The following is a 27,471-nucleotide window of genomic DNA, read 5'->3' on the forward strand; positions in this document are numbered from 1 at the left end:
CCTATCCGCCCTAGTAGGATTCTGCCAGCAGAGAAACCATGTGAAAACTGATCTTCCACCCCATCTAGCAGTAATGAGAAGGACTTCTCTCCAGGAGGTTCAATGCAGGATAAGAGCAAAATTTGGACTTTTAACCTGATTTGGCGTTAACAAGTGATGCCCTTCTTCCCTGCTTGAGCAGTGTCACAAGTGACCTGCTACACATTTAAATAAGACCCAGTGGTTTCTAACACAATACCAAAAGGATTCAGATTTCAAATGAAGCTACTTATCATATGAAGTATCAGGAAAATCTGAACTTGAATGAGAAAAGACCATTAGTACATAGCAACAGCCAGATGATACAGATTTATCTGACAAGGATTTTAAAGCAACTATCACAAAAATGTTTCACTGAGCAGTTATGAACATGCTTAAAACACATGAAAAAATGCAATATCTCAGTGTGAAAAGTTAGGTCAACTATCAAGGTAGAGGTATGTGTTCTCACAAGACTGCCCTCATTTTTTTATACCAACTGCAAGGCTGGGAGTTTTCCCAAAATACCCTCCATTTTGATAATTCACTGGAAAACCTCACAGAGGTCATTGAAAGCTCTTATACTTATGGTTATACTTTATTACAAGAAAAAGATATAGAGGGATGCCTGGGTGGCTCAGTTGGTTAAGCAGCTGCCTTCGGCTCAGGTCATGATCCCAGTGTCCTGGGATCGAGTCCCACATCGGGCTCCTTGCTCGGCAGGGAGCCTGCTTCTCCCTCTGCTGCCATTCTGTCTGCCTGTGCTTGCTCGCTCTCTCTCTCTCTCTCTGACAAATAAATAAATAAAATCTTAAAAAAAAAAAAAGATATAGATTAGTCAGCCAGGAGAAAAGTGAATAGGGCAGAGTCCAATGGAATGATCAAACTTGGAATTTCTCTTTTTCTCTCTACATGGAGTCATGATGTTTTGCTTTCCTGACATTAATTGGTGACAATATGCGTAGTGTGTTACTGACCAGGGAAACTCAACTGAGCTTCTGTGTCCATAGTTTTTGTTGAGGTTCTATCATATGGGCCTAATTGTTTGATGGCCCATGCCATTGATCTCAGTCCCCAGGTCAACTGAAACTGTGTGACCCAAAGCTTCAACACCTCATCACATTGTCAGTCATTCTGGTGTGGTCAGCTCCCATCCTAACTATTATCTTTTGTGGCCAGCACCCTCCCTAAATAACACGTAGACATAATTCAAGGTCCCAAGGAAAAGAAAGACACTGCCTTCAGGCATGGCAGATATTTCCTCCCAGGAGCTGAGAGCAAAGACCAGACCTCTTTTTGGCAAATATAAATGTTTTGTGATACACTCTGGGGGAAAAAAAAAAAAAAAAGTTATAGAGAAGACCATATGAAAATTTTAGAAGTGAAATATATAATAACTAAAACAAAATACTCGGTGGATGGATTCAATAACAGAATCAATGAAATGGAAGCTAAAACAATGTAAATTACCAAATCTGGACAACAGAGATAAATAAACTTGAAAAAAATGCAAAAAACAAACAAACAAAGAATACAGAGCTCCAAGGAACTGTGGTACTCTAACAAAAAGATCTAACTTTCCAGTCTTCTGAATCTTACAAAAAGAGGACAAAGAAGGAGAGGGCAAAAAATTTTTCAAAGACATTGTAGCTGAAAATTTTCTAAAATTGGCAAAAGCCACAATACGTACAAGCTTAAGAAGTTGAAAGAACCTCAAACAGATGGACACAAGGAAATCCACATTAAGACACATTACTTTCAAACTTCTGAATACTATGGATAAAGAAAAATAATATTGAAAATAATGCAAAATAACACTTTACTTCTAAGGATACCTGGTTTGAATGACTTCTAATAAAAAACTATGGATGCCAGAAGAAGTGACACAATGTTTTTCAACTGTTGATAGAAAAGAAATGTTAAGCAAGAATCAACATCCGTGAAAAATATCCTTCAGGGATTAAGGAAATGATAAGACATTCTCAGGCAAAGAAAAACATAGACAAATTTTCACAAAAACACCAACCCTAAAGTGTTGGCTAAAGAAGTTTTTTAAACAGAAAGGAAGCAATAAAACAAAGAGTCAGCACATCAAGAAGGCAAAAAAGAATAACAGAAACAGTAAACGTACAGGTAAATAGAGATACAATAGACTTTTCTTCTTGAGTTTTCTAAGACGTGTTTGATAGCCAATGGGGGGAAAAACTGTAATACTGTCTGATGTGGTTCTCCATGTATGTAGAAAAACTATTTAAGGTAATTATATTACAAAAGGAGAAGAGAAAAAGGACTTAAAGGAGATAGGGTAGTGTCTCTACATATTATTCAAACTGGCAAAACCTCTGCACTGGCATACTGGGATAAGTTATGCGTGTGTGATATATACCTATCACAACTATTTAAAATGGACCTATACAAAGAGAACCATTCAAATACTATAGATAATATTAAATTCTAAGAATGCACAGAAAGGCAGAAAAAAAGAAAACTAAAGAAAAATAGGGAACAAAAAAGAGAACAAAAAAAAAAAAACAAAATAATGGCAGAGTTCAGCTTTCACATATCATCAATAATTTCACGAAATGTAAATGGTTTACTATACTTCTGTTAGACAAAAACTGTAAACAACCATAATGTCTCTCATTACGTAAATGGTTGAAAAAACTGCGGAGTATATATACCATGCACTTTGACTCACTAATAAAAAAGAATGAATAGTTGTATTGGTACACACAATAATCTGGATAAATTTCAAGGGCATTTTGCCAAATGAAAAAAAGACAGACGCTCTCGGTAGATCACATATTGCCTAATTCCATTTGTGTAACAGTTTCAAAATTAAAAAAAAATGGAGATGGAAAATTAATTGCTACTTGCCAGGAGTTAGGGTTGGTCAGAAGAAGAGGGATTGGTTGACTACAAAGGGGTAGAAGCAGGAATATCTTTGCAGTGAGAGAATAGTGTTCTGGATCTTGACTATGGTGGGAATTAATATATCTACATTTAAAATAAAATAACATAGAATGTACACATCCAATGTACCACTGTCAATTTCCTGGTTTTGATACCGTGCTATGTTGGTATAAAATGTACTCATTAAGAGAAACTGAATCAAAGATACACACGATTATGTCTGTACTATTTTTAGAGCTTCCTACAAATTATTATTTTGAAATAAAAAATTAAATAAGGGGTGCTTGGGGCATCTGGGTGGCTAAGCTGGTTAAGTGTCTGCCTTCAACTCAGGTCATGATCCTGGACTCCTGTATGGAGACCCACTTCCCTCTCAGCGGGAAGTCTGCTTCTTCCTCTCCCTCTGCCCCCTGCCCCTGCTCCTTCTCTCTCTCTCTCAAATAAAATATAAGTAAATAAATAAATAAATAAGGGGTGCTTAGCACTAAATAATGGTATGTTAAATAAAGTTTACCTTCTATTTAAAGAACACAGCTAATAACTTCTCAAGTCCCTGAAAAATCAGTTGGAGTTAACTCTGGTAATTTTGAGTTAATTATACGTGATTTATTAAGTATTTCCACACACTAACTCATTTAAACATCACAAATCCTCCTCAGGTGCTACTGTTATTACATGTGAGAATATTTAACTTCCCTGGATTTCTTACCTGGTTCTGCAAAATCTTCTAGTCTCTTAAAAATATATTCACATACTATAAGAATTAGATTATTTTTTCCCTGATTCAGAAGCTAATTGCTCTGATCTGATACGTTAATAAAATTTTAACACCCCAAGAGGGCCAAGTGGTTACACCCACGCTGAGTTTCTTGCTTACACCCCAAAGTTCCAGGAAAACAGCAGAGACTATCTCCCTACGTATGAACATTTCAAGGAGGGATGAAGATCCAGAATTTGCAGACAATAATGCAACATTTGCAAAGCATGGAGCTATCTGGCTCATAGAGAGATTTTACCTACACAATAGCATTGAAGTTCAGATTCAACCCCATTTGATCCCAAGATATTTTCAGGTAGGGAAATGGACAGGACAGCTGCCTCCTTGTCTATGTGAATAGAAAAGATAATTTTTCCTGGACCTTGGTCAGGCTACTTGTGGAGAAAAAAATATCATTATCACCTTCATCATGTCACTCCAGAGGTAAGGACTAGGACAAAGGGGGCAGACACATCATTATTTACTGTGAGGTATTTCATAAGAAATCTGTCTCTGAACCAGAACACCTCATGTGCTCATGTAGGATAAAATTAATAACAATGAATGTTGCAAACCCAACATTCCTCCACTTTACAGAATACGAACCTGTGTCTTAGATATGTTAAATAACCTTCCCCAAGGTCATAGGGTCTCTGGAGGACAGTGAGGGAACTAAAGCCTAGACTGCTCCAGAGTCTGTTCATGGAGCTGCGTGCTCGCTTCGGCAGCACATATACTGTTCATGGAGCTGCTCTTCTATAGTGGAGAAAGCAGCAATTTAATTTAACATGATCACAAACTAATATTACATAAGATTTCCTGCATCTTTCTCACAGTAGATCTACTTTGCTAGAAAAATGATTCACTTTGTATGCAAAACAAATTTTATCTTGTTTTCATTGAGCAATTCCTTAGGGAATTTTTAATTAGATTGATGAAAATTCAGGATTCCTTTTAATAATTTAAAATAGGGCAAGAGCATATTAATAATTACCACTTTTTTTTGTCAAGAACAGGGACTGGGTTAAGAGTATAGACAAAAAGGAATGTCAAGACCTGGGTTTCCATAGCTATTTGGAGACCTGGGAATATCACATTTAAGATTACAAACAGTCTCTGGGAGTTCTCAATATAATTATGTTTTCTTTATTATTTTGCAAGGGTGTTAATTGCCTACTAGTAATTAACTTCCCATGTGACTGTCAAGAAATGTAATCAATAGTAAGAGCAGAGGGACCAAGCTGTCATGGCTTCTGTGACCAATATCCTCTTCTCATCCCTGGCAAGGTGTTTCTGTTTTAATAAAATGAACAGGTGCAAGTGTTCGAGGTTACTCCAGAAAGCTACCAGCTAAATCAGTTCATCTCGTACTTCTGAAATTAAAATGTAGCCAATCAGAACTTTGAAATATAATTGCCTCATTTTCAAACTTAAATACATTATGAGCCTCCTGCTAGTGTTGCACCTGGCAAATCTACTTATTAAAGTCATGAAGGAAAGAATTTGCTGAGACATTTTAAATATTATGCTGACATTGTAATAAAAGAAAGGAGAAAGGTAAGTGTGATCTAATTCTACTGATGTCTGCTCAGTTTGGCATATAGTGTTATTCCTGTGAAGTTGATAACCAAATAGCAATCATGGAAATATTTCAAACAACTTTGTACTAAGAAAAACCAGCTAAATTTAAGTATATTACCTCCTTTATATGTTTTCAAATGTCCTTGACTTCTTTTATTACTCAGATACTGTTTTATAAGTTAATTCACCCAATTTGCTTAACATTCTTTTTTTTTTTTTAAAGCAAATCTGTTTTTCTTCAATGCCATAGTGTTGTTTATAGACACTATGTGAGTTAACGGGTAGGGTTTGTAAGGAAGATGAAATTCAATCTCTGTCACTGTGCTGGCAAAACTATCATAGGCATTCTGAGATGTGATTAATCTTCATCAGCAGGCAAGGAAGATACAGAATCAGTGTTAAGATTTTTGCCATCAGTATTTTAACCTAATTCCTTAGGTATCTTCTCCTCCCTTTCTCAGATGCCATAAATCATAATGAAATATTAGATTTTTAATTGACAAAAAGGTACCCTTGTAAAGTTTGAGATTGCAACTAGCTTATATGAAATGCAATTAGTCTTAATGAATTATAAAGATATTATAATCCATATGGTTATAATACTAACAATAATGACAGCATACACTAATATTCAAGAAAGAAAAATGTACACATATTGAGTGTGGGAAAATTCACAAATCTAAATATAATAAAAATGGAGAAACATAATGTGCACCAAAGAATTACGTCCAAGCAGCAACACATGATATCCCATTATTCTACGTGACTTAGAAATTACAGGTCTATATTATTATATGCAGAACCATTGAGGAATATGTGTTACAGAATTTAAATATTTCAGCTTTTAGAATAATACCATGATCTATTTTTTTAAAGATTTTACTTACTTATTTGAAAGAAAGAAAGAGCACAAGCTGGTGGGGGGAGCAAAGAGAGAGAGAAGAAGACTCCCCGCTGAGCAGGGAGCCTGACCCTGGGCTCAATCTCGAGATCATGACCTGAGCAAAAACACAGACGCTTAATCAACTGAGCCACCCAGGCACCCCAGAATAATAATATGACTTTTAAGAAACTGCTTATTATGTAACATTCCAACTTGCCTGGGACTGTGTGATAGGCTCATGTTACTTCAGGAAAGATTTGTTTCTCAAAGAACTTAGGTAAGATCAGGAGTGGTTGTCAAATGAATTAAAAATTCTTGTTTGAAGTTTAGAGCTTCTTGGGTTTTAGTATGGTAAAATATGGGCCTGTGGGATTTATTGCCAAAATTTATTACTTCCTGTGTTTCTGTCATTTGGTAATTTTATTTTTTTATTAGAATTATGCATTAGTGGTATGGGTTTTTTTTTAAATAGCTTGACATTGAGTCCCAAAATAATTGCAATGACACATATATTATGTTGTGTGTAGGTTTGTTGTCACTGCAACAAACCTTGTCTGTACTGACTACCGCAGAAGTTGCATGTCGGGGAAGGTATACTTCCGTATATTCACAAACGAAAGAAGAAGATATTGGCCTAGTGGTGGATGGATTGATCTGAAGGAAAGATGTCAACCTGTGTAATCTTTCGGTAACGCTGTCATCTGCAGCTGTTGACAGGGGAGGCCTCCTGTCTCAGGCAATTACAGCTCTAGGCAAAGGAGTTAAAAAACAAAGGCTTCGTGTTATGGGTTGATTGCAAATGGCTGTATCTGGCCATGTGTTAAAGAAACAGATGAACTCTCTTCTGAACTTTCTTTCAGAAAAGGATAAGCTCTTTTTTGGGACATGAAATGGACAAAGTCCAGAAATTTCAGGTTTTCAGACTTAAAAGAGCTAACTGCTTCTAGTGTCCAAGAATTACAAAGTGAAGAAAGAGAAAGCCTAAGGGACACATGTTCAGTAAAAGATAAGGATAAGGATGTGGTCTTCTGTTAAAACCTTGATAGCTTCAAGGTAGTCAGACAGGTAGAAAGGCAAACATGTAAAGAGATGTAGCAGATCTAAGAACTATCCCTGGACAAGAACTGTGAGTTCAGTTACTGGTAAGAGAATCATAAAAGGAAGAACCTTCCAGAATGTAAAACCAGGGCCTAATTAGTGAATACTCCCCACCTCCAGGGTAAGGAGTCCATAGAGTGTGTTGGAAGTTTTCAGGTGCTGTGAATAGTGATTTCTACGTGTCTTCTAATCACACTCTTTACAAATGGTAGTGTTTATTGTGGTTATTTCGTCTCTCTTACACTAGTTATCAGAGTTATGAGAAGCAAATAGATAACTCATAAATGGTAAATAACTCTAGTTTGACTTGTAGACTGATGGGATCCATATCTGAAATTGATTCACAAGTTAGTTCACATCTCTCAAATAACGTGGCCTTTGCACTTGATACAGTGATGGGATATTTGGGTTATCTCCCCTGAGGAGAATAGAGTACATTCTATATGTAGGAGGAAGAGAGGAAATGGATATTTGATGATCAGCCGGGTAGACTATTGAGATGGTAATGCTTACCCAGTACTTTATTTGCTCCCTTATTTTTCCTGGTCTTCTTGCAGTTACATGTTGCAAGTGACAAGTGTTACAAATAAAGCATCAGTACAAGTAAAGTGCAGAATTTATAGACTAACGCAGTAAAAACAAACAAAACACATGCTGCTTTCTCTTCCCCTACTGTGAAGACCAAGAAGGCCTTATGTTCCAAGGTTTGCACTTAGAAGAAAGTAGAGCCTCCATGAGCCTGGGATCCAGTAGAACCCATTGCTGATTCACTGGGCCTGTAATATGAGCAAAAAAGAAGGGTTGTTTTGCTTTGTATGTAGGTTTTGGGGGATAAACTGTTATAGAAGCAAAATATAGCCTCTCCCATCAATTACAAGATATATAATAGAAGATAGATAATAGATAGATGACGGATAGATGATACTGATAATAACTAAATACATAGATTTTTGTTAATGTTTTTAATGTCCTATAACAAGTAAACATTATGCTTTTTGTTCTCTTAATATGCAATAGAAAAAAAGAAAGCTATAATTCACTTGTAAAACATGAGAACTGTTCCTAACCCTTTCTTGAATAATTATACTGACTGCATTTATTTGTACAGAGAAGAAACTTTTCTGGTCAGGGTCTAATGTTTCCATGAGTTCCAATACAAATAAACATTCCTTGAAATTAAGTAAGGTTTTGTGAACAACTAAAATCCATTGGAACATAAAAATAAGTGTATTTTCATTTTAGTTCTTTGTGTTTTGTCCCACTATATGAAAGATGGCAAGATATTTTTTAAGTAATATATCTTTGGTAAATTACTATCATAATGCTTACACAATAGTGAGGCATCACGTTATTGAACATTTATTTGGGAGCTTGAAATATTGATTCTATTGTAGATCAATCCCTCTGATAACAATTTTACTAGCTTTGCAATTTGCTATTTCAATTTAATATTGCCAGTGGTGTTAGACCTGCTATTACTTTTATTGCTTAGATTACTACTGAAAATATTGTTGTGAGAAAGAAGTAATATTGTCATGATTTTATTATTAGACCACTTTTCTTATACACAGTGCTAGGATTCTACAAAAGCATCAAGCTCTAACACCATATGGTATCATTTATATCTTTTATGACTGGCTTTCAGAGTTCTCCACTAAGAATAGTAATGGTGATTTTCAGAGCTATGATCATAGAAGCTCACCGTTACATCAGATCAAATAAATATGATGTTCCAGTTTTGAAACTTGGCAGTGCATTGTTGGGGAAAATCATCAAATAATGGTTGTCTCAGTTTTGTTTTTCTGCCCCAGGTAATTCCAAAATAATCTATGATTTTAAAAAAATAAGATTTTCAAAAAGCATGCAGCAACAGTTAAACTAACATATGATTTTTATTTTTTATTATTATGCTTAGATTATTTGAAAACTGAAACATTATGTGTTATATTCTTGGGAAATGAATATCACAAATTCCCTTTCCTACAAATTAGTAGCATAACTATCTTCTGTTGGTAAGTACAGAAAATATGATGTTGCTTCATACTATGAAATTGGTCCCATTGGTTGTTATCATTAATACGTAATGTTATTACATATAAAGCATATTATTAAGGTATTACATGTAAAACATATGTAGCTATTTTATATGTTAGCTACGTATTATATGCATTCATTACCTAATATATAAACTTAGACTATGATAGCTTATACTCATATTATTCTTCTGTTCAATATTTCTCAAAGTGTAGTTGAAGGAAAACTGGCGGTCCCTGTGATACCTTTAGGAGGTCCACAGATTAAGCCTCTTGCTATAATGTTCCTGAAACCTGACTGCTTCTTTTTTCACTTTCATTCTCTTATGAACATATAGTGGAGATGTCTAGAAGCTTCCTGGTGTGTGATAGTGCAAAAAATTGAATGCAGGAACAGATATGAGAATCAGATGTTTTCTCTCAAACAAGATGTTAAAGACATTTGCAAAACTGTGAAATAATGCCAATCTTTAAAAAATATATATATTTGTCTCAAAAATATAGTTTTTTTTCAGAATATGTTGCTTATATGTAAAATGTTGATTACTGTTATTGTACATGAATTACTAAATAGATATATAACTTGGTAAATACCTATAAACTATCCCACATGAACAAAAGTCCATAGGGTCGTCCATGATTTCTAAGAAAGTAAGAAGCTCACGAAAGAAGAAGGTGTGTCTCTTTCTGGTCCATCCTCAGTTACAATGCATTACAGAAGAGGGACGGTGGTGCCTGTGTCGCTTTACGGAATTGAGGAGACATAGAACAAAGTCTCTCCTTGCCATTGGGTTTTCTCTCATAGTTACAATACAGTTGCTTCACCTTCAGGCCTGCATTTCACTCAGGAGGATGCAGGAAGGGCCTGGAAGGAAGAAGAACAATACCAAAATCTGAAAAGCAAAACTTTATCTGTACCCCTGACACCCCCCTCCCCAATCCCTGCAGATTGCTGCTTTTGTTTCACTGGCCCGGATGTTGTTATAGATGCAGCAAAGAGGACAAATCGTTTTATATTTGGTCCCACTGCCGTCAGCAATAATACCGGTGCTCTCCGAGAGACAATGGCTATGGCAGGAAACCAGCCACGGCTGCTCACTGGCTTTCTTCATCTGAACTTAATAAAATAAAGCCCCTAAAAGCATAGGGGAACAAAGGGCTCGGAATGGGAGATAATGCTCACATGAGGAAGGAACTTGGAAAAGGAGGGAATGAAAGGGATAGACAAGAGAATGAGAGAGACAGCTAAATCCACTTAATCTGGAAGCCCTGGAACTGATGGAAAAGCCGGAGTCTGCGGATAGGTCTCAGAGGCCGCACGCATCTAGCGACGGAAGATGGGGCCTGCAGAGAGGTGTTTGGATCTTGCTGCTTCTGGGCAAGCCACAATTTCTGTGACAAAGGCTCAATCTGTAGAAGCCACCATGTCACTGAATTTGGGGAAGGACTGTCTCTGTCGTGTGTTTATTGGAATAAACTTCTGAGAATAGTGGTTTCCACTTCATATCCAACTTCCACACCCCACAAGTTTCTCTGACTGATAAATTCTATCCTGGAACTGTTCAAGGAAGGGGATGTCGGGGAAGACTGGCGATGACAGTGCCAGATTCATGGCAAATAACTGCACACAACTGCCAATAGTCTGTGACATGTAAATGGCAGGTCTGAGATGTTTTGATTGGGAATAAATAGAATAAGCATGAATAATTGGTAGAATCAGATATTGTTTTTATTTAAAAAATGTCAAGTTCCCAACAAACGTAGGTAATATTATGAATAATGTATTGGGGGCACACAATACAAAACACATTTGGTTAATTGAATCCAGGTAAATATCCTTCAAAAATTAAGAACTATGAGGAGATATTTTCAATTCATGCATAATGAAAGTAGAGAATATAACATCTCTTAATTCTACATAAAAGCTAATATATAAATATTTGATGAAGGAGTTAGTATAAGTATACAACCTAAATTACTATCTTATATATAAGAATACCTATATCAATTTTATGCGTGCAGATACATACAAACATATGTTCTGGCATTTATTTGTCATCACAGGCACGGACTCTGTCTTACTGAAGGTTTTATCATATATTTTTTATGCTAGCAGATACTTCAATTACATGTAAGACTTTTATAAGAAAGGAAGAAAAATTAAAGCAGATTTCAAATTATCATACAGCCACGTAACGGCCTGGCTTCTCCAAACTTCCTAGAGGTGTGTAGAGACTTCTACTTAGCTGCTGGAGATAGCCTCCTCGTCTTGATAGTTTCCCTGTTGTTTCTGTGCAGGAACTTTGTTGCTTTTTTTCCCCAGAGGTTTGGCTATTTGAAGGGTGCATTTACCCTTTGTTAAAGTTAGATTTTCCAAAGCTCTAAAACAATGCCTTAAGCTTCTATCAAATATCCAGGGACTCAGATAATTTCTCCATAGTGCATTGAGAGTCCTACCTATACTTGGAATTTTACTGGGAATAAACTGTAACAGAATAGCATAATATTCTTTATGCTTACTGGTAATTGCCAAACCGAACCTTATTTAAAAAATGGTGTTCTTGTTTAATAATTTTATAATTGTTTTATCTGAAGATACTTCATAATAGTTAAACAATATGTGCATTAGTATTATTTTAGTGATTATATTTTCATGTATTTTTAATAATAACAATAATAACAACACAGTATATAAAGTACAAGTTATGGGTGAAAGTTCTTAGTTTAAGTACTAATTCAGCTTTTCTGTAGACCTGTGCTTATAGGGAAAACACTAAATTTCTTTGGCCTCCACTTTCATTGTTGAAAAGGAATAAAGGGCACCTGGATGGCTCAGTTGGTTAAGCGACTGCCTTTGGCTCAGGTCATGAGTCCCACACCAGGCTCCCAGCTCCATGAGGAGTCTGCTTCTCCCTCTGAACTTCTACCCTCTCATGCTCTCTCTCACTCTCTTTCTCAAATAAATAAAGAAAATCTTAAAAAAAAAAAAAAAAAGAAAAGAAAAGAATTAAAACTGCTGCAAAAAATGGACAAGGGAGGGTGGTGCTAGATGGGCTTTTCCTACTTTAAGAGAAAGTGTGTATCTTTTGTGAATTGCTGGCTATTGAAAGGGTATGATGTAAAGGCTCTTACTTCTCACCAACATTACCCTTTCTCTGTCTGATAGTAGGCACATGGTTTCTAATGAGCTCGATCTCATAGGCAGACGTTGCTTGTGAGTTCCACAGTTTCTCTTTAGGTATTACTTACAAGGCTTCATACCTGGAGGTGTGTATTCAACATCTCCAAGTCATGGTTTTAATATTTATACCATGGAACATAGCAATAACTATTGTGTAGAATTAAGAGAATTTGGTGCCTACAGGAGCACTTGATACTTAGAAGATACCGAATGTACATTTTCCTTACACAATCGTGAATATGTAGTTTTAGTTTTGCTTTTAAACAATGATTAATTTTTTACAAGGCATTTGCAATATTTAACAATATTCTGAAACTTACCTGTACTATAATTTCACCACCTGCAATTCACTTGCCAATTTTTCACCCATAAATTAAGAAATTTATCTGTTTTTATTTTGCAATGTTGCTTTCAACCTGAATTCCTTTTTTCCATAGTAATATTCAGGCTTAGAATTATAACACACATATTATTTCAACTCTCTTTTCCCACATAGGTAACTCTTAACTTCGTATTTTATATAAACTCAAACTCTGCCTTTCCAAATGAATTATTCTGTATATGTTTACATTAAGCTTCAACTATTTCTCTTTGGATCTTGTCAATTGGTTTAGCCACTTAAGAAATATATACTTAATTCATACTATATGTAATGTATTGTCTTAGGCTTTTAGGAGGGGAAAATATAAAGAAAAGTAAAATGTTGTCCCAACTCTCAGAGAAATATAAAATGAGCTCACCTTTTATATTTTTTGAGTCTACTATTGTCTTCATTTTTTTCTCATAGTTGTCTCTGTGCAATAATTCCATAATTCAAATTAGTTTCATATTACATCTCAGTTAAGCTAGCCTGTCCTATTGTGTTGTTATAAGGTTAGATATAATAACTTCTGTGTAGTCTACCAAACAAAATATTTTTATGTAGAGAATAATAATATTTCCCACTGTTAACTCTCTCTTGTGTTTTTTTTTAAGGTAGGAGTCATGCTTTTTTTCAAAATTGGTTTGTTTTGAACTCTAATTAAAACCTGTCACTTTGAACAAACGAAGAATATAATAGCACCTATCCCCAAGGACGGTTGTAAGGATTAAATGAGACAATCCATGTAAAGTGTCCAGCATAGCACACATAGAAACACTGAATAAATTGTAAGAATAATAGCTACCATTTATCACTAATTATATGAGGTATTTTATTGAGATTTCATGGTAATTAATTTAATTTACATGGAAAACTCATGAAGAAAATACTATTGCTATAGCTACAATAATTATTATTGTAGTTTTAACAGTTAACTAGCACAGTGATAGGCACATAATACAAACTCAATAAATATTTGTTATACTTTTGTTAAACTCTAGATTATAATTACCTTTATGGCCTCAATTAACAGCATCAGTCAACATTCTTTCAAGAACAGATTCTGACCACAGTAAAAAAGGAATTTATTTGAAGACATGGATTGGATAGTTCACAGAATCAGCAGGAGGACTGGAAGTTCTGACTCAGAGGCTATGCCAGGAATATTCCTTAAACCACACAGCAAGAGCAATTCCTTGAGGACATCAAGGAGCAAAGGAATCTACAACTGGGCCCTCTGATACCCCAATACAGACTATTGAATTAGTCATTATAAGTAATATTGCTAGATAATTCATTTGATGCAACTTCCAACATTTGTACATCTTTGTTATGAAGGTTGTTGAAGGAGCCATTACCTGTTCTTCATTTTAGAGGGAATGTCCAAATGTGCCAGGACCACTGACTTAGAAATTTTGTGCAGGCATTGAGTGCCTCAGTTGTCATTAGATATATTTGCAGTCCTTGTACACAGCTAAGGTATGGACCAGCAGCCAGCATAACTGCTACTTGTGTTTTTCATATCTTTTCAGTATGATGTCGTTAGCAAAATACTTCCTGTGGCATGACGAGATGATCTATGTTCCCAAGAAATAAACTGTACCACAGAGGCTATGAAATGATTGAACCCCAGGATACAATGAAAATGTTTAACTCTTGTATCTGACACATGAAAGAAAACTGCTTCTGGTATATTCTCTGTTTACAATGATAGAGAAAACAGTTTGTACCAGAGAAGAAGCTCTATCCCTAGTGCCAGGAGTCATGCCACCAGTAAGCTACCACATCTGAAATAGCAGTCTTAATTAGAGTTCCTCTATGATTAAGCTGTAGCCAACATGGTGAGTTAATTGGAGATGGAGTATGAATAGTATCCTCACAATTTTCAGTACTGAATGGATCTCTAATTCCTGCAATTATGTCAAGTATACCAAACAAGCAATATCACTTCAAATTTAGCCTTTTGGTAGGAAAGGGAAGCTTCATTTTATCCTTCTTATCTTAATAGACCTTATTTCACAATACGTTAGGGAGCCAATGCTCTCCTATTCTAATTCTTTAGTTAGAGACTGGGAAAATGAAGATGGCATGAGTTAAGGTCCCACTGGGCCTAATTTGAGGGGGACTCAGGGAAAACCCAATTTACTGTCTTACTTCTATAAGGCAGCACACTGATTCCTGGAATATTCTGGCATTCAGGAGCCCTAAGAATTAATTCACAATGAAAAGGAAAGATTTGCCCCACTTAAACTGTGTTACAGGAGTTCTGAGTCTTTGAAATAATTCAGGACTGGGAATTCAATAGAGCCTCATTCTTCTCTCTCCTGATGACTCAAGTCAGGTCTTAGTCACCAGATTTAATTTTGTTTTCCAGTTATACAAATCAAATAGGACCTCAGGGCAATGGTCCTATATTTAAATCCCTGGGTACCATGAGTTGATGAATAATCTATAAAATTCCTACTGGCTAGATCTTTCCAAGTAGCACACTGGACCTGTTGTATATGACAATACCTATGTTAATTGTAGCTCTGATGATTAACAGCTGCTACCAGGACTCAGTCACAGAGTATTAATTGTATCCTGATTGAAATGAGAATTTTCTGATTTCACCCAGATTTTCACACTAACTGGCATCCCAGCTGACAGAAAACAGCTACAGTATTCATCAGAGATGTCAGCATTCTTTTCACCAACATGTGTAATGTTTTCTCCAATAAAAATTAGCAAATTCTTGATAGCCTATTTGAAAATTAATCTTAGAATAGTTTCAAAAACTCCCCTGGGTCATGATGGGTGATGGAAGTGGGGCGTGATGAATTTTGGCTTCCCAGTGAAGGTCACTGCGTTGATTAAGATTATTACAAAGGCTGAAAGCAAGACAGCATAAGTCTGTGAGACAAAGAAGAAGGTGCTCTTTCTTGGGGGCAAGGAAACAAGCATTCATAATTAGTGCTTTAAATTATTCTGAGATAATTTCAGTCCTCCCGTAGATCTACCTTGCAGTTCCCATGTTCCCATGCCTTCCCAATCAGTGTTCTTTCTAACTTTAATTTAACAGATCTGTCAGGAATTTAGATTCACTCTTGGGATCAAAGTTTGTTTTGAAGCCCTACAGCTGCAAGAGATAAAAGAGTCCTTTAGCACAGTCTTTGAAAGTCTCCAGCATTCATTCTATTCTTCGAGAAGAAAGTGCAGGAATTTGAGCTCTCTGAGCAAGCCATCTTTATTTGTAGTAACCAACTCACCCTCAGTCTTTGCATTTTTCATGTTCTGATGCAGTTCTATGCAGGCACATAGTCTCAAATGCTGTTTCTGCACATTCTAGATGAGCACAGGTGGTTTTTCTATTGTTAGACTTCCACTCGTAATACCAAATGGATTTAAAAAGCCTCTGTCTCAACTAGGGTAGGACACCAAGTATATGTTGTCCCTGTTGCCCATGAGAGCTATTGCCAAATCACTTCAGTCTGGCAGATTCTTCGCTGCAAGTATGAAAAACAGGCTCTAGCCAAGCTAATCTGATAAGGAATTCATTAAAGGATATTATATAGCATTGGGAATCATCAAGTAACCTAGAGAGGCATACTCATGCTACATAGTCAAGATGAAGCCAGAAGTTTTACACGAGATTTATTTAGTGAGGTCATCACTGCTAACTGCAGTAAATGCTAGACTGCTCCAAACACTACCATTGCTGCTGTAACCGCTACTTCTAAGGCAATTGCTCTGGGCATCTTCTTTGCTATTGCATCAACAGCTTAAGATTCAAAATCTGGGTGGGTACAACAGATTCCTAAAGCTTAAATGATGCACCCGCTCTCTTCTGCATGGGCACTGGGAAAGGCAAGACCTGAGTCTTGCAGGTTCTCTAGTTAAAACTCTGCTTGGGTAATTCTCAAACATTCGATAAGGGGTTCATAAACAGGGCAACCCAATGAAGGTCAAATCACCTGGCTCACTGTATTAAAGTATTTTAATATAAAAATGTGCTGTGTTTTTCAGAGAAAAAGAAAGCAGGAAAAATACAACTTACTTCTAGGCAGCTGCTGGGGAATTAGGGTCAGTTTTAGATTTATGCCCTTTTGGACTCATCACTTTGTAGCCTCATAAAATCGGCCGTTCACAAGCTATTGAACAGTCTTGCCATTTACCTTAGGCAGCATTATAGTATTTTGTCAATTTCAGTACAAATTCTATACCCATGACTTACAGAATGGTGTGAATAGACTTGCACTGATATGTGGCCACTCAAAGTCATACCAGTGTTTCACTGTAGAGGTTGGGAAGGTTTTAAACTGATACAAATCATTCAAATAGTCCTTATGAAATGTTTGAATATTAAAAAAAAACTTTGTAAAAGTAAAAATTGAATAATTACAGTCAGAATTATGGAGGGGGTCAAAATTTGTATTCATTTTATTCCCTCGGGGTCAGATTTTCATTTCCACCCTTGGGAACTTTTTGCCATTCAGGATGCTGATGACCTGGATTTTCTCTTTCGACTTTTTTTCACATCAACCCTCTTCCTACTCACATCCCCACTGGTTTCTCAATTTCGTATGTTACCTACTTAAGGCCACAATTTCTGTGGTGTCAAGGTTTGCCATTAATTGAGGCAAATCTTTGCTAGTGAAAGTCAGAAGATAGAAGAATCCATGGTATCTTCTAGAAAACTGGGTCTCGAGGAACAAAAAGTAACTTCTAACAGGGTGTTCCAGTTGGGCAATAACTTGGAAGACCCGTGATGGGAATAATTTGATGTTTATTTCTCAGCTCTGGAGGTAGTACTTAACATAAGGATAAATCTATTTTAGACTAAACCAACAGATTTATAAATTAAAATCCAGCTATAGAAACAGGATGTATTTTTCCATGTGTTCAGGGTACAGTACTACATTCAGGGTATGGAAGTCGTGTTTGTTTTATTAGCTCATTGCTTATAGGAAATTTGTGTTATTGCAGTTGTTATTAATATGTATTATTTCAGAAAATCCTGAATTCCCAACCATAAGCAGGAGAGTTGCATTTGAAGGCATTAGATTGGTAATGTCACAAAATCAGAAATGATGATTCTGTTTAAAAACAATGTTTCATAGATTCTTCGACTATATCTGACCCACATTTTTTTGTCTGTTACCTTCTTTCATTTTAAGATGGCTTGTCTCCCTGCATATTTTGCTAGATACTATACAATATTTTATTATGATGATGAGACGGTTTCTATACTTTCACAGTAATTAAAATTGTTATCCATAAAGCATGGTCATTTCTACTGAAAAGATACTTTGATTGTCTCAATATGTTAATTGTTCAGAAAAAAATGCATGAAATGTGAACCAACAGGATTTTACTTTTCTATTAGAAAACAATTAAATAAGTTCAATTTTTTTTAAATGTCGGACACATAAGATATGCACATAGTGCATTGATAATTCAGTAGTATTCTTGGCAATCTTTTTATATTGATTTACAATATTTATTTCAATTTTAATCAAATAACACATTCATATGAATTCATAAAAACACCAGTTTCTCCCTCTGTCCTTCCTAACCATAGTCGTGCTTTCTAATAGAAGCAGATTCTGTTCTGGATTATTTTCATGGATTTATAACTCAAAAAATTTTCTAAATAATAATGAAAAATACCTGATTACTTTTCTACAATTTTGAGGAAGTAAATTATATGTTCTCAAAGCTCTAAAAAATTTAGAATGCTTTAGGAGGAACTTGGGTGCCTCAATTGGTTAAGCTTCTTGATCTCAGGATTATGAGTTCAAGTGCTGCTTCAAGCTTCACACTGGGTGTGAGGCCTGCTTAAAAAGAAAAAAAGAAAAAAAAAAGAATGCACAGCACCTTTGAAAATATATTCTAAATCAGTTCTGAACAGAGATTCTGAATATTTAAAAATACATAATCAGTGATATTGGTCAGTGATTTTCATGCTAATCAATATAGACAGAAACATAAATCAGGGTTTACCTATTTATGGCTGGCTATTTTATACTCTGAAATTTTCAGTTTTCTACTCTTACCTATTTAATTCAATTGTGAAGCATGAGAATAGAGTACAAACATATAAATACATAAGATCAATATGTTAATGCCTTAGGTGTTAATAAAAATTTTTGCTAACACTAGAGGTAAGAAAGTAAAGGTCATCTGTATTCTACAAACATAATAAAGTCAATAAAATTTACATGAAAGATTATTGGAGGGATTAATAATTAATTAATTAATACTTAAAACGCTTAAAAGAGTTCTTGTCAAAGTAAGAACTAATGAGAGAGACAAAGGGAGATAGGGATGGGGGAGAACAAATTAGTTCCAAAATTAGCTAATTAAATATTGGGAGTTAACTAGAGTTACTATCAAGGGAAAGGAGAAAGAAGGATCAAAACTTGTTCAACTATTTAAAAAAATACTTCATGTTTAATAGAGATGAAGTAGCAGTATAGAAAGTCAAGATGATGGCTCTCTAGTCTTCTATAACTTATTGGAAAAGAGTCACCTAGCCTAATTCTCTTTGCCTCTGCAGAATTCATTCACATTGTGCATTTTTCTCCACATTATTCTTTGCTTCATGTGAATTCGTTTTGTTAAGACCAATTGACTATAAATTCTTGCAAGCAAGAGTGTTTATTATTATTATTGTTGCTTTATTATTTTGTTTCTCTGTAGTCCTCAAGACCATGCCGAGCAAAAGTACTCAGTTGGTACATACTTAACAGGTATTTCTGGATTAGTGTCTCTCTAATAACCTAGAAATTAAATTTAGTTTTTCTGGGTTATTTTTATATAACATTAATTTGTTTTCATTTACAAATTTACTCACCCCAAAATGTATGGCTAGTCATTGTTTACTTGCCGTTTGAAAAGCAATAGTACTTTATCTTCAATATGGCTTTTGGCAACAACTGTAGGATAAAATGTTATTTTGCACCCTGAATCATTGTATTTTCTTTTTGTAGTTATGTAAACCCCTGATATAACAATTCTACTGCATCATTCAAATTTCATGTTCACATTCTATAAATAAGGATTTTACTAATTGCCAAGCATAAAAGAAAAGATAAATATTTCTGGAGATTCTCTTGACTTCTATGTAGAATGAATTTCAGAAATGGAAGATGTTATTTTAATATAAGAAATTATCTCAAATCATTTGCCATTTAAAAAAATAAGATGAAAGGTTTATCCATGGTCGCTCTCATAGACTGAAACATCTGTATGCTCTGTGCACAACAGGTGTCTAATAAATGTTTTGAATGACTGTCAGTAGTGACTCTTAATGACTTCATAATGAAGTAATTATTCAAGTGCCATGTTAAAACTGTGTTTCTTAGAAATTACATAGTGATGATTTTCAGCTGACATATACTATTACATACACTTTGGTAATATAAAATGCATTCCATATTAAAATATTATTTAATTTAAATAAAATTTACTAATTTAGAAACTTTCAGAATAGTATTATAAAAAACAATGAAAATAATTAAAATATGCCTAGCCATGAGACAATAAAGTCTTATCAAAAGTGTTCAAGTAAAAGATGACAATGAAATGAATGATTAGTTTTCAAAGTGGCGACATCTGCTCTGTGAATAATCCAAGTAATGCTTTCCAATTTCCATGCATCAATTCTTTTATTCAAAAGAGGGAATCTCAAAAGAGACATATGGGACCAAACGAAATGTAGGGTACTGTGAAATTGGAATTTTAAAATGCATCTCTTATTTATACCCTGCTTACTTAAAAAAAAAAAAAAGATTTACAGCATATCAAATGGATACATCCTCAAAAAGCTTCCTTCATAAATCATTTTTTTCCTTTTATTTTATTTTTTCCTTCTTCTTCTGGTAAGAGTTGATACCATAAATGTCCAAAAGATGCCAGAGCTCTGTATTCATTTGCTCTAGATGAAATAATAACTCCAATATACATGAATATAATTTTTTATTAATTGCCAAAAAGTTATATTTGTAGCATTGATGAAAAGTCTGGATCTGAATATTGAAATAGCACTAATGCATAAAATAAATACAAATTAATTGCTCTAACTATGTATACATATTAATGTATTGCCCAAGTGAATGGCATAAAGAAATGATAATTTGGAGGTTTTAAAATATTGTGTTAGACACACAACCTACATCAAGAAATGGCTATTGACACACCTTGTCCAATTCCAGTTAAATGAAAGTAGCTGCAACAGACCATTTAAAACAACTGTTTTTGAGTTGGATATTTAAAACTAAATAAATGGTAATTTAAAAAGCTGTTTATAACATCATACAATTTTAAAATGAAATGAGATTATTATCATCCACAAAGTACGCTGAAAAATTCAGTTTCAAAGGAGGAAATGAAGGCAAGGAGAGGCTAAGGTTTAATGCATACTATGTAACTTTTTGATGGGTAGAATAATGACTAAAATATCATTTGTCTCACTTGCCAAATAATACTTCTTTAGCCACTGAAAACACTTTAGAAATCTTGTTGTGGGTTCCTGTTTTTTGTGGGGAGGAAACTCAGTCATCTACTACAGTGAAATGGGTGCAACATGATATTCTTAACAAAAGTGCTGTTTTAAAGAAATAGTAAAAGCAATAGAAAGGGTTGGGGGTTTTTTTGTTGTTTGTTTTGTTTTGTTTTTGCTTTTTTTTTTTGAATGCCTCTTCATATTTGCTTTGGAAGAAAAGGCGGGGTGGGGGAAAGGCTATACTATCTCTTCTTGGTGTATGAAAATGTTTTAATTGAGGTAAAATTATATAACATAAAATTTGTCATTTTACTGTATAATTCAGTGACATTAGTTACATTAACAATGTTGTAAAATTGTCACCACAATCTTTTATCCAAAAGGTTTTCATCACCACAAACAGAAATTGTGTAGCTAATATGCAATAATGTTGCATTCACTCTTTCCTTACCCCCTGCTAAATTCTAATCTATTTTTTTAAAGATTTTATTTATTATTTATTTATTTATTTATTTATTTGGCAGAGAGAGAGATCACAAGGAGGCAGAGAGGCAGGCAGAGGGAGGGGGAAGCAGGCTCTCCACTGAGCGGAGAGCCCAACGCAGAGCTTGATCCCAGGACACTGAGATCATGACCTGAGTTGAAGGCAGAGGCTTAACCCACTGGGCTTAACCCAGGCACCCCTCTCATCTATTTTTTATCTCATTGAACATGATTATTTTAGATATTCCATATAAGTGGAATCATATAATATTTGCCTTTTTTTTTTTTTGGTTTGGCTTATTTCAGTTATATATTTTCAAGGTTTATTCATGCTGTGACATGTATCAGAACTTCATTTTATTTTTATGAGTCAATAATATTCATTTATATGTATATCATAATTAGTATATATATTCATCTATGGATGGATAGTTGGGTTGTTTGCATCTTTTGGCTGTTGTCTCAGCTACCTTTTGTATTTAGATAATTAATAGACAGTGAGATGATTGCTTACTTTAGTGTAGCCTTAACTTGTTTCTTTGTTGGTTAATCAGACATTTGAAAAGAAAACAATTTCAGATATGATAATTATCAGCATAAAAACAAAAGCCAGAATTAGAGCTTTAAATTCTTTAAAAATTTTTCTCTTTGGTATACAATTTGTTTTTAACTATTTTGTTTGTTTTTTTTGTTTAACCAGAATGCATGGTTGACTATTGTATTTTTTGTTTTAAAATCTTTCTCTTTTTCTTTGAACATTAATATAATATAATTACTTAGTAATGAACATACATTTTCTATACTGAGTTAATGAAAATATTTCTTTAATATAAAAAACCTAGAAAGGAGTATTAATACTAATGCCAAAAATGAAAGCTAGATTAATGACTACTACTTGTGGGAGAAAATTCATTCAAAAACCATTGAAAGGAGAACATGGAAAAATTAAATTCAGCTTAAACTTTCTGGACACACTATTTGTTTTAGTGCAAATTATTTTAATTATTTGTTTTTGTGCAAATTATTTTAATTATCTTCTACCATGAAAGTTCTATTTTAAGGGGAATAAAAAAGAAAACAATTCTAAAGCATCAAAAAAATCCCAACTTGCTATTAATTTGCTACACACAAAATAATAGTATTTGTTTTTCTATTAACATATTAAATATGTTTGGGGAAAAGGGAAAATAATTGTTGTATTAAAGTATGGAATTTTAACATTTTTCCAGATGAATTCAAGTTCTTTATGAAAAGGCTACCCATGAATTATTTCCTCAACACATCTACCATAATGCATTTGTGGACAATGGATTCTAATTTTCAGCGCCGCTATGAACAACTGGAGAACAGCATGAAGCAACTATTCCTAAAGGCGCAGAAAATTGTACACAAGCTTTTTAGCCTTAGCAAGAGGTGTCATAAACAACCCCTCATCAGCTTGCCAAGACAAAGGTAAGACATTTGTGGCATACAGACAACAAAGGACATTGTTTTGACAGTGAGCTCTCTTTATTTTCTGAATGCAGATATGGTAATATACATAGCATGGTGTTTTCTTTTAAGTCTCAGAATACAAATTGTATTTTCCAAAGCAGTAATCCAATGGAGAACCCATGTACTGACACTTCCTTGTTTTTCATTTTCTTTTATTATCAGAATCAAGAAATCATTCTGTTTCGTGTGGTAGTTAACTAATAATGGTATTACAGTGAACAGAAAAGCACAAACCCTACAGCTATATTGTAAGCATAGGGAGTAAGCAGAATCATGCAGTGAAATTTCTCAATACATAATTTTTAAATAAAAGAATTTAAAGTTCATTTTCTTTGAGCTGCGCTCATAATAATATGAATAAACATGAATAAATCTCATTCTACATGAATCTCTGAAAATTGCTGGAAAAACTTGTAACAATTTATATGAATAATGACAGACTTAAAATATTTGTGTCTGAGCTAATTTTGTGAAGCGCAGTTTTTGGATTTTGCAACAATTGCTTTGAGAAGTTGTATTTATTTATTTGAAGTCAGATTTTTAAAAAACACAGCAAAATAAAAAGCTAAGGGAAATATAGGAAAATATCACCAAACAAATTTTTATCTGTGTTAGTATCTCTGTTACATAATGCTTGAATTTTTGATTTGATGCTTAATTATGAGAAGAAATCTATTATTATAGACTTTTTCACTGAAGAAAAAAAAACCTGAAAGTCTATACACCTTTTAAAAGTCCAATTTCAAAATGGATCATTGGCATCATTTTTGTAATTCAGTGGTTTTTAGAATATTCAAAATTTATGCAAATATCACCTCTTAAGAACATTTTTGTTGTCCCAAAAAGCAACCTAGTACCAATTAACAATCCTTCCCCATACTAGCACACACAGCCAGGCGATATTTGCCTCTAGAAATTTGTCTAATCTACTATTTGTCCCAATAATTTGCCTATTTTTGACATTTCATATAAATAGAGTTATATAGTACACAGTCTTTTGTGACTGGCTTCTGTTACGTAGTGTAGTGCTTTCAGGTTTATCTGTATTGTAGAGAGTATCAGCGGTGTGGTTACATCGCATTTGTATTATCCATTAATTCTTTGATAGACGTTTGGGTTGTTTCCACTTTGAGGCTAGTAGGAATAATGTTGCTATGAGCATTCATGTACATTTTTTTAAAGTGGACATGGTTGTTTATTTTCTTGGGTATATACCTAAGAGTGAAATTGATGTTATAAGATAACTTTGTATTTAAGATTTTGAATTGATGCCAAAATGGTTTCAAAGGTGGTTGCACCATTTTATATTTCCACCAGCCATGAGTGACAGTTCCAAACATTCCACATCCTCACTAATACTTTTCTTTTGTGTTTGTTTTTAAACAAAGCAAATACAGCTAGAGCAGGATATAAACATCTGAAGTTCAGGAGAAATTTGAACAACTGGAATGGCAATTATCAGTGCATGTGAAACTGTGATATCGGAATATAATACAGGGTGCCTAGGCAGCACAGATGGTTAAGTCTTCAACTCTTGGTTTCTGCTTAGGTTATGATCTCATGATCATGAGATGGAACCCTTCCAAGTACATTTATTTTAAAGTGGAATGCTGCCCAGGGCAGAGTCTGCTTCCAAATCTCTTTTCCTCCTTCTTATGCTCTCTCTCCCTCTCTGTCTCTAAAATAAATAAACCTTAAGAAAAAAAAAAGGAAAATACATAGAATCTGAAGATATGTTTAAGGGGTGAGGGGAGAAATGGAAACTGAAAATGAGCAGATAGTGGGATAAAATATATCATGAGAGCTACATTAATTCTAGTAAAAATAAATAAAACTTAAACATACAAAGAGGTCATGAAAGTACAGGATTTGTAAGAAAAGTATGAAAATATGAAACAATCCAAGTTGGATCTATACAGAATAAATAAGTAAAGTAAAATAAAGATGACAAAAAAAAGAATAAAAGAAAAATACATTATTTGGTACTAAATGAAAAATAAATGGAACTAAATTTAATAAACTATAGAAATAAATATTTGTTCTCTAATCCTTTTGACCTAAGTAAGTCAGAGATCACCAGAGGCTTTCCTTAATTTTCTCTTTTTTTAATTAAGCATAATTCCTATGTTGGCTATCACTCATTACACACACACAAAATGCAGACTTCTTGCTAGATAAAAGATTTTGTTGAATTAGAATTTCTTTCCATCACAATTCTTCTTTTACTAGGAATGTGGGATTTATTTCTGTTTTGCTTTTTATTTTCTCCAATTTTAATAGAATGTTATGAAATGACATTAGGAAACAATAACAACAGCAAACTAGGTACTACAATCTGTTAGTAGGATACAATGAAAAAAAAAGTTTGGATATTTGTGAAGTATATTTTCAAAATTTTCTGAAAGAAGTAAGTAGATAAGCAATACCTGTAACTCACTTCCATTTGAGATTTTATTTTTGGTCCTTCCTTTACGGAATTTTTCTCAGCTTTTTTCTTGACTTCATCACACCCTTAGTATTCTCTAAAATATGGAACAAAAAGGAAAACCAAACAAAATGAGACCTGCAAAATGAACCTCAACGAGTAAGATGATTTCTTGACACCTTCTCTATAAAGACATATAGGTTGAAGTTTTTCTTTGTAGTGCATAGTGTAATTCATCCTTGAAATAAAACAGGATACTCACTCAGATTAATCTCACCAAGTTTATACTGTCATCACTGTTACTTTCATGAATTCATGTGACATTAAAATCCTCATTCTTACTTGAATAAATTGTGAAGCCTGTGGTAATCTGCCTTCTTTGAGGTAGTAAACTTTTGCTACTATTCTAAAACTTTTGAGATAAGGAACAATGACATATTCTCTTCATTAAAGGAAAATAATTAAAACAGTTATTAAAAATATTCATACATAATCCCTACAAAATAATTCAACTCCATTATTTTGTGCTGTTATCAACTCCATTATCTTGTGCTGTTATATATTCTTCACAGAATGGCCAAGGATACTTAGAAATAGTACATTGAATGTATGTTAGTAAAAGTTTAACAACCAACTTTCCAGGGGGGATAAAAAACCTAATTTATAGCATTTGCCAATTCTTGTGATATGCATAATTGGCCCTCCTGAGCCAATATATGCAGGTAGCAGCAAACCACTAAAAATTGATGAAAATGTTTTTATGAAATTATCTCTTCCTCATTAATAGTGGAAGATGAGATATGATAAAATCCCTTCTCTAACATCACAGGATAAAATAAGTTTAGGTCTATGTTATTCTTATCTGAGAAATATGTCGTGCACTTCCTATATATGCTCAACAGTGGGGTTTAACAAATTAGCATGTGGTCTGTAACTGGACCTCCACCTCTTTTTGTATCAGTCCCTAAGGAAAGACTGTTCCTTACATTTCAAATTGTTAAAAAAAATCAAAAGTAGAAAGGCATTTTTTGGTTGATGAGAACTGTATGGAACTAACATTTTGATATCCATACGTAAAGAAACACACTCATTCATTTACATATTGTCTATGACTACTTTCCAACTATAATGGCAGAACTAGATAGTTGCCATGTAGTTATATGGTCCTGAAACCCTGCAGCATTTGTTGTCTGGTTCCTTATAGAACAAACGTTTGCTGACATATGTTCTAACATTTACTCTATCTTTAAAAGTGTTATTGTTTTAAAAGTATTCAATCCATGTATCATTGAAATCTTTAATGTTATGAATACATGCTATGCTAAATACAGGATATTGTAACTTTAGTTTTCATTATATGGAGTGTGAACCAGATTGAATCCTATATCGTGAGTGTTCATCAAATAATATTGAATATTTTACTAATAATTTCTCTAGTGTATATATGTATGTATATACACACATATATAATATCTATGTATAGATATATATAATGTATTATATATAATATAGATGGGATATAAATACATGTATATATACATATGTTTGTTTATTAGCCACCAGTGGCTTTTATATAATATACATACAAATAAATAAATATATACAAAATATATATAAATATATACATTATGTATACACATACGTATGTATTTTTAACTAATATAACACCCATAGGAGTAGTCTAAAACCCTATAGATCAAAATGATTTTAATTCAAATGCCATTTCAAATTGATACACAAATATGGAGTTTGGATTATT

At 33.9% G+C, this 27,471-nt stretch overlaps 1 protein-coding gene across 2 annotated transcripts in view; it reads left to right on the forward strand.

Moving 5' to 3' along the window:
* Window positions 1–27,471, forward strand: part of LOC111151092 (BMP/retinoic acid inducible neural specific 3) — a 390,590-nt gene that overhangs the window by 296,593 nt on the left and 66,526 nt on the right. For both annotated transcript variants that reach the window (XM_022508861.1, XM_022508862.1), the window contains one exon: window positions 23,023–23,245. In XM_022508861.1, the coding sequence (XP_022364569.1) occupies window positions 23,023–23,245 (223 nt within the window). The remainder of the gene's footprint in view (window positions 1–23,022; window positions 23,246–27,471) is intronic.

Source organism: Enhydra lutris, unplaced genomic scaffold, assembly GCF_002288905.1.
Source record: "Enhydra lutris kenyoni isolate GAN:26980312 unplaced genomic scaffold, ASM228890v2 scaffoldscaffold25, whole genome shotgun sequence".
In the NCBI taxonomy this organism is placed as follows: Eukaryota; Metazoa; Chordata; class Mammalia; order Carnivora; family Mustelidae; genus Enhydra; species Enhydra lutris.